Source organism: Heloderma suspectum, chromosome 5, assembly GCF_057233095.1.
Source record: "Heloderma suspectum isolate Gila_16-S chromosome 5, 16-S_ref, whole genome shotgun sequence".
Lineage (NCBI taxonomy): Eukaryota > Metazoa > Chordata > Lepidosauria > Squamata > Helodermatidae > Heloderma > Heloderma suspectum.
Window position 1 is genome coordinate 17120421 of NC_139462.1, and position 13174 is coordinate 17133594.

Sequence of the window (13174 nt, forward strand, 5' to 3'; positions counted from 1 at the left end):
ATCTTCCGGCGTCATCTCTTTCAGCCTTATGATACGTTCCATGGGGTTTTCTTGGCAAGAATACTGGAGTGGATTGCCATTTCCTTCTCCAGTGGACCACATTTTGTCAGAACTCTCCACCATGACCTGTCCGTCTTGGGTGGCCCTGCACAGCATAGCTTATGGCTTCACTGAGTTACGCAAGCCCCTTCACCACAACAAGGCAGTGATCCATGAAGGGGAAAGTAAAATACTAACACGTTTATAAGAGTTTCAAGATTTGATGCAAGTTATATTTTGATCCTCTCCTTTATTTTTGCATGATTTATCAATATCAGAGGGGTATTTTGTTTTTGTTTTTTAAGAAATGTACTTGTGTGACATTTGTGAAGACATTTTAAGTTTCATCCACAGCTTCTTGTGCTATCCTGTTATAGTGACATGCTCTGTCAATGCTTAATTGGTGAGATGACAGAGCTCTGTCATTCTTGATGCTAAGTTTTCTGCAAATCAGGGATCAGGAACCTGCAAGCAACAGTCCCATTAGGGACCAGAAAAAACAGCTATAAGGCTGGAAACCAAAGTAAAAGAAAGAAACAGCGGCACCAGTTGAATTCCCCCAAATAAAAAAAAGAAACAGCTGCACCAATTAAACTCAATTGAATTAAATCGGTGCAGCTGTTTTTTGTTTCTTGTTTTTTGTTTTGGTCAGGAACGTGCAACTCTAGGGCTGCTATACCAGAGCTCCACCAAGTGATAATGGAACAGCTAAAAAGGCTGAGAAAGAAAAAAAACCCGGGAAAAAAAACATGAAAAGGTGCCAATCTTAATCCTACAAAGAATCCAGAAGCAGAAGCCTCGGTAAAGCTACGAATTAAAAGCTCCACACAGAAAAGCCACTAGCCTCCGAGCGCCATCCTGGTTGGTTGAAGTGCCTTAGGTGGCGGCCACTCCCAATCTCAGTGTGTTGTCACAGAAAGATCTTCAGACATAAGCAGCCACTGAGGAAACATCATGTGATCACCATCAAGTAATCACGTGACCCTAGTCATTGACAGCCATTACCATTTTTATCTTTATTTTCTTTGTGCCAAACACAAGGTCAACAGATGCATTCAAGGTAGCCTCTGGTAATACCTGCTCAAAGACAGGATATAAATATGTAGGTCTGGGGTTACCGTCAAACTCTGTGTGGTAGTGCTGGAAGAATTAAGACATGCCGCAAAGTAAAAACATTTGGTTTCAAGACCCATTGTCGAAACAGAACTTAACTTGCTGAAATGTTTGTCCCTTTAGCGAAACTCCAAGTACCTTTTTCAGATGGTTCAATCGGCTCATCAGCTTCAGGCCAAATTCTCAGCAGGTTTTGAACAGGGATGGTCAAATGGTCAGTTTCTCCCACGTTCCCTTTTTTAAAAATCTCAAGTAGGTAAATTCAGTCGGGACAGCTATTCCCAGCATGGAGAGGACCATGTTGTCCCTGCCTGCCATGCAGCTGTCAGAGAAAAAGAGGTGGCAGCCCTACTTCAGCCCACAAACAGGGTTGACAACACAAACCCAGACTGTTAACAGCTAAGCACTCAGTGCCCGGTGCCTGGGTTGTTAGGATTCCCTTTTGCCCTGCTGAGAACTCCAATAGCCAAATCAACACTCAGACAAGAGGCTGCATTTCCAAGGCTTTAATTCCATTTACCCGAATGAGGCATACAGATGCAAATTGCTAGAGACTCACAGTCTACACAGGAAAAGTCTTCAAGGAGTTCAGAGGGGAGCTACGAAAGTTGGTCTCCGTTTGGGAAAAAGGCAGCAAACGCTCTTAACTCAAGGGGTGGGAGGGGAAGATCTCCCCCAGTCCCGTGACACCTCTAGGTGCAGCTGTGGATGCCGAGGCAATCAGGCAGAGCGCCTAAGTTCAGCCCCTGCGATTTCCCACTTGTGCCTGCGTCTGCACCTTGCGTCTAAGAGTTCAGGTTGTCCTTCCCTCGCCTCCCCCTGTTCGCTACCACTCAGAGGGATGTGTGAAGGGAGGGCCTCTCCGTCCAGCTGTGCCTCTGAAGCCTGGGAAAGTTCCTCGCCCACGTGTTGCAGCTCTTCCTCAGCATCTGAACTGCTCTGGCACTCTATATGCTCCGAGGCAACCCTGACATTGGTAGTCTAATCTATCTGTTTCACTTTCTCCCAAATTCAGTTTTTAAAAATCTGATATTCTCCCTCCCTTCCCCCGGCCCCCTGCCGTTTATGGAGAAATTTGCAAAATGAAATTCTCATGCACCCTTAGTTTTGAAAGTTACCAGCTACTTCTCCCTCGGAGCATGGCTCAAAAATGAATATAGTGAATACAACTAAAAAATTTATATACTGCAGTTGAATAAAGAGTATACTGTGTGTGTGTGTGCGCATGCGCGCGCATTTTAATGGACTTGATTTGCCAAGCTGTTGTAACCCTTATGATTTGTTAAATACTCAGCTGTTTACATTTTCTGTGCAGCTTCTATTAGCAAATGGCAAACTCAGCACTGCAAATTCTGAGGGAAGCACATGGGAAACTGACCGTGATGCAACTTTGCAAATATGTTAGCTAAAATAGCCCCTTACTGTTTGACGTCACATTGGCTCTATAGAATAAATAGAAGCCTCTTGGCCACGGGAGATCTATCCAGGCAAGTGATCAAGGCTGCACTCCCTCTTGGTGCACGGGGCTGACGACTACAGCAGGAATGGCATCACACCATTTCATCGTGCTTCTTGCACTGTGCATTGCCTTTCACCTCAGTGTTGCAAGTAAGTACCAGCCTGGGTTTTTCTTTTGCTGTCCTTTTCTCTCGGGTTGACCTTAATGGTTATAGTACTGTATTTTGCTTTGTCTTGATTGATTGACTGCAGTTCTATTCCACCCAACAGCCAAACCTCTCTGAGTGGCTCACAAAAATTAACACCCTAAAATATAGCCTGATAAAATAAAGTATGAACCCTTGAAAAGTTTAAAACCAGAGTGAAAACCAGCAGCAGTTTAAAGATCTAAAAGCACAAGGACACATTTTAAAAAATGTGGACTAAAAAGCCTGTAAAAATTAAAAGGTCTTCACCAGATGCTGAAAAGACCACAATGTAGGTACCAAGTGAGCCTCTCTGGGGGGGATGTCCCTTAATTGGGGTGCTACCACTAAAAAGGCCCTTAGTAGCCATCTTCTTCACCTCATTTGGTGGGAGCACCTGGCCTCTGAAGATGACCTTAGTATCCAGGCATGTATATATTGCGGGAGGCAATCATTCAGGTAACCTGATTTAGGGCTTTAAAGATTAATACCAGCACTTTGAATTGAGCCCAGAATGGACTGGTAGTGAGTGCGGATCATAAAGCACTGATGTAATATGATCATATCGGCCAGTCCCATGTTAACAATCTTTCTGCCCCATTTCAGCAGATCAAGTTTGTTAAAAGTAGAGGCACCGCTATTTGCACCTGCTGAAAAGCTGGCAATCCTAGGAATAGTGGTAGTGAACTCAAATACCACTATTTGCACCTGCTGAAATACCGCTATTTGCACCTGTTGAAAAGCCAGCAATCCTAGGAATGGTGATAGTGAACTAAAATACCTTTTTCTGGTAGGGCTCCGCAGCAGGAACAGCCTTTTTCATTGCTGCAAGTCTCTGCTGGGAAAAGCTGCGCTGGCTTTGCCATCCACCCATTCAAGCCACAGGGGAAAGAAGTGCTGCCAGCCATTTGGGGGAATATGTCGCATGCATTAGCAACCGATATCTAGATGCACTTTGGTCTCCAGACAGGAAACATGGCTGGCTGTGGAGAGGCTAATAAGCAACCTGTATTTTACACCAGTTGAGTTGAGGAAGCTTGAAATGTCCTCTGAGCGATTGCCTCCTGTGGGCTCCCTCCGTCACATTGCAAGCTTCCTACTTGACTTACCTGCTTGCCCTACCTGAAGATGCCATGAATTGAACCTGGGACCTTCTACCACTGAGCCACGGCCACTCCAATAGGTCAGTTTGTTACCTCACAACCTTTCAATTTGAAGAAATAGGAAGCAAAATTCAGGAACTTTCCAAACTGTGTTGGTTTTTAAAAGTCCGTGGTGTCCATTCTAAGTGGGAAAAATCCTAATGTTTTGATTGTCCTGTCTGATGTGGAGTTTTCCGTTCCAGTTCTAGCATAGCAAGACACATTATGGCAGCAGCCTAGAGTGGGATCCACATTTGGAGTTTAAGGTTTGACTGTACATGCCTCCGTTTTGTGCAATTTCAAAATGGCCACATTGTAATTGAAGGCAAATGGTTTTTTAGAACTCTGCAGAGTTTAAAAAGCAGTAAAGGGGGCTGTTAATCTGAAGCAGAATATTTGTGGCCCTCTGGACCCTGGGTCACCTGATGTACTTCACTGCTGCTCAGTTAACCCTAAAAGCTGACTCAGACAATCATGGCGGAGTTAGCAGAAGATTCAATTCTATGATAGGGAGCCTGTTCCTGAGAATTCCCTCACACCGCTTGCAACGGTGTGTGATGCGTCACTTCTTGGACATGCCTTGAAATGTCTGAAGCAGGAAGAGTCGTAATACCTTCAGTATTAAATGTGCTTTATGTATTTGTCAAATGTTGATAAAGGGGATCATTGTTTCATCAGAGTCACCTTTTCATGTAGGGAAATATTCTGCAATAAGTGCCCAAAAAAACAGGGGAGGAAGAGGTCCCTCCGAGAGAGAGATAAAATAATAGGACCAATCAAAGGAACATAAAAACACTTCTACTGTTGATGCACAAAGAGAACACGAGTCAATGTCAACCCGATAACAATCAGTAGGTAATTGAGCACCTATGCATCGGGTGCAAATGCTCAATGTACAAACAATCTTATAAACAAGAATGCAGTACACATTACATACTGTACATAACAAAGCAATTAATCAGTAGATAATTGAGCCCCTGTGCATCAGGTGTGATTACTCAATGTACAAACAACCGTATGATCCAGAATGAATTGTACAGAACTGATACACAACCTAGCTGCTGACAGAAACTCTGGATTGCATTTTCATTTCCATTCTTCTTCAACGCTCTGTGTCCTACCTCATCATCAGCTCCCCGGCCCCTGAAAATAAAGAAGATTTCACCCTCCCTCCAAGGCTGTCTTTACACGAGGCATTTATCTTGTGCTCGTGTTTGGTCACTCATGGAAGGTTGTGGGTCATTTACATGATGCCGTCAACCGCCAGGGCACATCCAGCTGGCTTTTATCTTTACCCCCCCCCCCGATAATCCACTATTTAAATGTAAATCCGCTTTAATGGCTGTGTGTAAATGTGGGGTTCCGCTATAACCACAGCCTGGGAAGAAGAAGCGATTGGGCTAGCAGGAAAATGACAATTCCCCCGCCCCCACGTGTCTGCCTGTTGACCTGGGCTGGGGGGGAGAGTTTTCTTCGCTGGGTTAGGAGAGGCTCAGAGCGAGTGCAGAGCTGGCCGGGGAGGAGGAAGAAGACGACCCCCCCATGTAAACAGCTGACAGCAACGAAGCCACACCCACCCGCCCCATGCTGCTTTGCAGCAGCGGTGTAGTGCTCTGGGGCTGCACCAGGGCTTGCTCCTGTGCTTTTATTGGAGCTGGCTGCCAGCTGGGTTGCAGTCTGCTGCTGCTGCTGCTGCTGCTGCTGCAGGGCAGATGTGGCGGGAGAAGGAGGGAGCAGAGGAAAGGAGTGCGGGCGACTGGCACCTGCCTCGCGTACCACGCAGAGCCAGCCAGACAAAGGGCGTGAGAGAGGGAGCCTGAGGGAGCTCTGCAGCCTCCTCTCGGTGCCCCCACACTCCTCCTCAGCTCTCGGCTCCTCCGCCTCCCCCCCCCAAGCAGCTGCCATGCCTCACAACTTGACCATCCCCAGCCAGCCCCTCAGCTTCCTGACCCACCCTGCTTCCCGTCCCAGCTCTGTGCCCGGCACTGCCCTTGTCGCCCTGCAGCACCAGCCACCCGCTCAGGGTGGCTGCCACTGGCCACAGCAGGAGCAGGGTGGGGGCACGCTGCTGCCGCCATTGCCTGTTGCTCGTGCTGATGTGTGGGGTTTGCTGTGTGTGGGAGGGGGATTCTAGTGGGCCCGGCGTGCAGACAGTAGCAGGGGATCGTGTTTTAGCACCATGCAGGGAAAAGCTTCCACCTGCTGTTTGTTTGCACATCAAGTTTGCCCTTCAAGGTGCAGGAGGGGGGCTGGGGTTGGATCCAACCTCTCTGGTTGACAGTAGGTTTGTTTACTCTGAAGTAAGTCCCAACATGTTCAGTGGAGTTTATGTTGGAGGGACTAGGGCCACGAGTCACTTAACCTGAACCTGAAGGGTTAATATGAGTAAAGTGGGAGAGGATCTCTGAGAGGTCCTCCTGGCTTTCCTTGTCCCCTCCCTCTGCTAAGTAGGTACCATTATGCTGAATGGGATTTACTCCCAAATAAGTGTGTGTAGGATTGCAGCCTTAAAGGAGTTGTGGGGCACCGTGGACTAAGTCCCATGTATTTTAATGGGGCATTGCGTCACATCTGGTTGCAATGCTCTTCGTCATCGTCATCGTCATCCTATGATTTATTACTATTATTATTGCTGCTACTATTACCACTACCACTACCACCACCACCACCACCACCACCACCACCACATGTTTCTTGGATTAAAAAGGACTAACCTTTTTAGTCCGCACTGGAGGCATTCAAGATGAAGCTGGACAGCCATCTGTCTGGGATGCTTTGACTTGGCTTCCTGCATTGAGCAGGGGGTTGGACTCGATGGTCCTACTATTCTATGATGAACCAAATAATATTTTCTAGCAAGTTGCTGGACATGACTTTGTCTGTGTCTGTGTCTTCTTTTCAAATGGACCTTTTAATAATTCTGAATTAGGGTGACCAGGTACTCTGAACGAAGTGACTGAAAGCTCATTTGTATTGTATAACCTTCAAGGTTGTCTAATTTTCGAAGGGGGCGTGGCTGCGAGGGGGCGTGGCTGTGACTACCATGAAGGGACCCTGCACTTCTGAATTTGCCACTACACCACTGCTTTGGAGAGAGGGAGAGGGAGAGAGAGACACGAATCTCCCGGGACACCCACTGATTCACGGCTCGCTCTCCGCCCCAAGGCTGCAGATGACTTGCCTGTGTAAAGACGTGATGGTGATCTCGCTTAGAATGTGGAAAGGGAAGCCCAGTAAACTGTGAAATAAAAAGCCTTGTGTGATGAGGCTCCAAACGTAGGGCTGGTATTCGTAGGCACACCAAAATCACCAAAGAAGTGCAGACAACACAGAAGTGCTCTTCACAGTGAGAGCCTCACAGATGCTGTAACGTCTTGAAGCCATGGGTCAGGGGCAGAGCAGTTGTTTGCATGCAGACGGGCCCAGGTTCGATCCCCGGCTTCTCCAGGTAGGGCTAGGAAAGAATCCTGCCTGAAACCCTGGAGAGCCGCTGTCCGTCAGTGTCGACAACACTGAGCTAGATGAACTGATGGCCTGACTCAGTATGGCAGCTTCCTATATTCCTTTCTAGTGCCACCCGCCTATATCACTGAAAAACATTGATTTATTCCTATCTTCTCAACCATTTCTGGACCCAACAGATATCTTTGTGCCAGTGAAATTATCCTGCAAGTGTTCGAGAATAACATCCAAATTCATCCATCCCAAACAATACGCAAGCATCGAAATATTTCCAACTGGGGTCGCCTGCAGGAAGATGGAAATCATGTAAGTGGCCTTTGCTGTGCTTGTCTGAGTAGGGCTCCAAAATGGGTTCTGAAGTTAGGCCAGAAGAAAGCACTCAAGTGTCGTCTTCCTTCTGGCATGGAAACAGCCCCTCCCAGCGTTCTGTGTAAATCATGCTGACTCCAGTCCAGCTCTAGTTAGTTGGGACTAAGACCAATGGACCAGCGGAACGTCCATTGTCCTTAACAGTGCCATTCTTTGTATTGTTTACTCGTGTTCAGTGGGGCTTACTCCCTAGTATGGGGGTTTAGGACTGTAGTCAAATTCAAGTCCCGTTGCAATCCTATGGAGGTGAGTGTGTGTGGGGGTTAGGTTTGTGGCAGTTGCTCTGCCATTTCTAAAGCCCTGGCCAGGTCAGGTAGTGGGGCAACGTCTCTTGCCCCTCTTTTCTTCAACCATCCTCATTCCTATTGACTCCAAGGGGAAGGAATTTGCTATGCCAGTTCCAGGGCTGGATAGCTCCAGGCTTCCTTGGGTGTGTATATGTGCCAGGGGAATAAGGGGGCTTAGGACTCTTTATGTGTCCAGGGAAATACGGGGGCTTAGGACTCTTTATGTGTGCCAGGGGAATACGGGGGCTTAGGACTCTTTATGTGTGCCAGGGGAATACGGGGGCTTAGGACTCTTTATGTGTGCCAGGGGAATACGGGGGCTTAGGACTCTTTATGTGTGCCAGGGGAATACGGGGGCTTAGGACTCTTTGCTGCCACAGGGTCTCCTGGTACAGTTCTAGTATGTCCCATTTCTGGTGGATCTCCCTCTTTTCTCCCTCTGAAGGACTTCCCTCCCTCAGACAGAGAGAGAACTCCACAACATCCTGTGGTCCTTCAGCTCCCTCCCTCCCAGGGAGCAGAGAATTGATCCTTTAGTCACAACTGAGTTGCGGCCAGTGCGTAAACCACAGTGTGACTCGTCCATTTCCTCTCCGCGGGTTTCAGAGATGTAATTTATTGTAGAGCGTTCCTGCCTTGCACAAACTGCCAATTCGTGAACAGCGACATCTTCGAATTTGTTTGTCTTTGTAGAATCACACTAAAGAAAGGACTGAAAGTATGTGTTGAGCCGGAAGCTAACTGGGTGAAGAATCTAATCAAAATTATGGAAGCAACGTAAGTTCCAATATGACCTCCCCTCCCCGGTTCTCATGTTTGAGCACTGGTCCATCTAGCTTGCCCAGCACAGCCCAACCTGACTGGCAGCATCTTTCAAGGTCTCGGACACGCCTCACTTCCAGCCCCCCTATCTGAGATCCTCCAACAGGAGACACCAGGGGCTGAGCTTTAGATCTTCTGCTTGCACGGTGTGGGTGTTGGGGCCCTAGCCGTGTGACCAGCAAAGCCACTGGCTAAGTGGAACCTCTGGCTGCCAGTGCAGGGCGATTGAAGAGGAACGTGCAGGCAATTCCAGTTCCAGCCTCACTGGATTCTTTGGAGGGATAAACGAAGTCAGAATTTCTAAACCGGAAGAAGAAGCCTGTTTAGAAATGATCGATAAGAGCCATACGAGATATTACTCTTCATGCAGAGTTGCCACTGAAAACACCAGTTCTGTCTCCAGTTCTCCCTCTGAAATGCCTACTAGAAGAACATACCTGATACCAGTAGATCCTCACTGCCGCCCCCCACCCATGTGTGTCAGCTTCCCCACGCGCAACCCGGGTTCTAAATCAGGGGATGAACCTATGCACACAGAACAAGCTCCCTGCAGCATGGGTTGCACCCTCATGTGGACACAGGGGGCGCACTCTTCCGTGGGTCACACGTTTTGCAGGCCTGTCTTAAAAATACAGGAGCTCCTTGTAGGTTAAGAGATGGTGGCCACGGTCTCCTGGGACCTCTTTTCTGTATTATCTACATTTATTCTATGTTTTATCTTTCATACAGGAATGAAACAATTTGAAATGCTCTTGGAAGGCAAGGCACGAATGACGCACAAATCCCAAATGTGAAATGCAGCTTCTTTCTTTCTTTCTTTCTTTCTTTCTTTCTTTCTTTCTCTCTCCCTCCCTCCCTCCCTCCCTCCCTCCCTCCCTCCCTTCTCTTCATCTTTCATCATTTTGATTCTGTCTACCTATGCAGGAGAGGAAAAATACCCTGATCTTATTTTATTTTCCATCCACTAAAATCCTGTTCCTACACACATACAACCTGCACTGTGACACGTGTCTATGCCAAAATTTTATACAGCCCCAGGTTTAATCCCTCTCATCTCCAGTTCAAGGATTTGGGGTTGCAGGGCTGCAAAACATCTCTGCCTGAGAGGGCAGGAGCTGCCCTGAAAATGCATTTTCCGGAAGTGTTCATTTATCCCCCACTCTGCTCAACTGTAGCTCTTAAAGCTCAAAGGAAAAAATGAGTGAATTGCCATTATGCAGCCTCTCCAACATAGTCCAGTTTTAAGACAAATAGAGTTTTGGAGGCTGTTACTTTTCCTTTTGGGGGAAGAGGAAAAAAGGAAGCGCCTGGCAATGAACAGAGTTCAGCATCCCCTTCTTACTGCCCTTTCTCGGCATGAAATTGTAGCCCCCACCACACACACACACACTTATATCTGTTTAACAACCTGCATTGTAAAACACGGATCTGTCCTTCCCTAGAGTCGTACTTCCCAGAATTCCTAGGTTAGTGGGCCATGATGGTTAAGCCTGTTGTGATTTCACTTTACTAGACAAACCAGTTGCTTTCTAGGAGAATAGTTTTAAATCCATTTTAAATATTGCAAGAGGAGGCACTGCAAAGATTAAAGCTACTGAAGAATAATGTAGCAGTTCATTTGTCAGCATACCTCGTGGCACATTCAGAAAGCTTCCACGCTACTAGCTTCTAGCTGGCTGTCACATTTCCTAAGAATCTGTTTGTAAAAACGTTTAATGCTGTTAAAATGTGAAGAGATTAAAACATGAAGAGATCAAAACTTGTTCTTCTGTTGTTGTTGCTGTTAACAGTACGTTTTTATGCATAAATTCAAGCAATTAATTTGCCTTTTTCACTTTACAATGTATCCTTTTGTTCAGGTGTTTTTTTTGTTGTGAATGCTGCATTTTGACATTCACACAACCACTTAGTACAGCTTCCAGTGTAGCTATGGAAGCTCTTGGTAGGGGGAAGTGTTAGGAACCAAATGTGTTCCTAGTACTGGGGAAAAACTGGCTTCGAGACTGAATTGTACAAATGTACTGTGAAAGGAGGAAGGAGGGTGCCCTAGCTTCCACCTGAGAAGGCAAGGACAAATGGTAGCTGAGCTGAACAACAACCCTGCAAAGTAGGCTGACACCACCCCTGACGTCTACCTCAGCCTGAGCCAGGGGACCCTCAGACCTTACAGGACACTCCTAGGGATTGTGAAATAAGAGGCCAAACCGGCACCCGCTAATTCCAAAGCCCCAGGCATGAAACTTTAAGCACTAGCAATAACCAAGCAGAAGGCTCTGGATTTAGTATCAAGGCTTGCTTGGAAGAAAGCACAGACAACACTTGAGGTAGGTTTTAAGTTTATTTACATAAGGAAAGGGGAATAAAAGGCCTTGAAGACCTACTTTTGGAAACAATGCTTCAAGGTAAAGACAACAAAGCTTAGCTAAACCTGCCTATACACACCTAAGCATGGGTCTTCAACTAGGACAGGACCAAGCAGACCAAGGTGGTGTCCAAAGCAAAGGTGAAACAAAGATGAAGGCCCCAGGCTGCTGTCACTCTCCTGATTGTATACTGCCACCCCGGCAACTCCAAGAAAATCCCTGTCAGCCAATCATAGGCTGGCTAAGGCAGTTTCCCCAGGCCCCAGGCGGTGGGGCGAGAGCCACTGAAATCGCTTAGTCCAATTAACTGGACTAAGTCCGACCTTGACACTGGAGGCCTCTGGCGATAACACACACGCTGGTGGTACATCACGACGTGCCACTTTAGTCTGGCCCGCAGACTGCTGGGACACAGAAAGAAAATGTAGTTCTTAACATGCCCAGTAGATCCCTTGAGGGAAATACACAACGATTGCTTTGTTGGTCTTAGGCCAGGTCTACAGAACAGACTGTTCAACCATCATTTCCTTTCCCTCCATGAGGGTCGGTACTTCTGTGGGTAGAGGTGCCGGGAGATCTTGAATGCTCTGGCTTCCCCCTAAGAATCCTGGGAGTTGCAGTGTGGCAAGGGGCTGACCTTTTTGATCAACGAATATACCGTTGATAAGTGTAGAGCAGATATATCATTAGGGATGGGAGAGGGGAGAAGGAGCCAAAGGCTGTCAGGAACCCAGGACTGTGTGTAGTGGCGAAGGCAGCGGCAGTGGGGAGATATTTATTTTATTTATTTATTACATTTATATCCTGCCTTTTTCCTCCGTAAGGAACCCAAGGTGGTGTATGTAATCCTCCTCCTCTGCGTTTTATCCTCACAACAACAGCCCTGTGAGGTAGGTTGAGCGGAGAGTCTGTGACTGGCCCTAAGTCACCCAGTGAGCTTCCATGGCTGAGTGGGGACTAGAGCCTGGTCTCCCGACTCCCAGTCAAACCCCCTCACCACTACACCACACTGGCTTTCCTAAGAAGGCCCCTCAGAGCAACAAAATGCTCCAGCCTTGTCTACAACCAGTCCAGTTTGGGTTTGTTTGGAAGAAGAGCCTGTACGGATGGAAGTGGGGGAATAATGCAGGACTCTGTCCTCAGACTTGCACAAAGGAGGTGCAAGCAGACCATAAGAAATGAAAAAAAAAAAAACTTTTTGAGGACCGTATCACTAACAACATCAAGGCCAACAATGAAGATTTCTTTAAATATATCAGATGCAGGAGACCAGCTAGGGAGGAAGCTGGATCACTGGATGACAATGGAGTTAGTGGAGATTCAGTATGACTCTTCTTATGTTCTTAAGCCCAAGTATGGGATGTGTGGAGTAAAAAAACAGTGCCCCTGAGCATATGCAGACTGCCTTTCCTCCCTCCACGGAATAACTCACAGTGCACCTGGGATTAAGGGTTCAGGGTTTCCAAAGAGGCGTGCGTCCTGGCATTTATTTTTAAAAGAACTTCGCATGAGGAGCTAGCGGAGAAGATCTTTGGCAGTGCCAAGAAAGGAAGATAACAGGCAGTGAGCAGATTTAGGGAAGCAAAAATGTTTCCCTTACGCAGCCTCGAGTTCCACTGTTTTTCCTGCTGGTAGGTGGTTTTGTTTATTGAACTGTACCACACAAACAGGGAAGCAGTGTGATCTAGTGGGCACTGAGACCCGACTATGGCAATTCTAGCTCTGAAAATGCCACTTTTCATTTAAACACCCGAAATAAACTTAATCACGGTGGCTTTTGTCTACTGTCAGCCAGGCCCGGTTTTTGGAGAAAGGGAAGCATCTGGATATGGAAGAATCCTAGCAGGGCTCAGCCCCCGAGGCTCAGAAATGGAATGTGTGAAGTAGAAACAGTGCTGCCGGGCATGTCCAGACTTCATTTCGTTGTAACCCGC

The 13174-nt window shown here is 47.2% G+C and overlaps 1 protein-coding gene across 1 annotated transcript; it reads left to right on the forward strand.

The window, feature by feature from the left end:
- Positions 1-2633: 2633 nt before the first annotated feature.
- LOC146343633 (alveolar macrophage chemotactic factor-like) lies at positions 2634-10722 on the forward strand. Its single transcript, XM_084855424.1, has 4 exons — positions 2634-2760; positions 7579-7705; positions 8749-8832; positions 9607-10722. Exons 1-4 carry the CDS (start codon positions 2697-2699, stop codon positions 9620-9622), a joined length of 291 nt encoding a protein of 96 aa, XP_084711550.1. The 5' UTR covers positions 2634-2696; the 3' UTR covers positions 9623-10722.
- Positions 10723-13174: the final 2452 nt, after the last annotated feature.

Coding starts and splice junctions, on each gene's coding strand:
- LOC146343633 (XM_084855424.1), top strand. CDS start 2,697: ATGGCATCACACCATTTCATCGTGCTTCTTGCACTGTGCATTGCCTTT. Junction 2,761..7,578: donor CTTTCACCTCAGTGTTGCAA/GTAAGTACCAGC, acceptor TGGACCCAACAG/ATATCTTTGTGCCAGTGAAA. Junction 7,706..8,748: donor TGCAGGAAGATGGAAATCAT/GTAAGTGGCCTT, acceptor TTGTCTTTGTAG/AATCACACTAAAGAAAGGAC.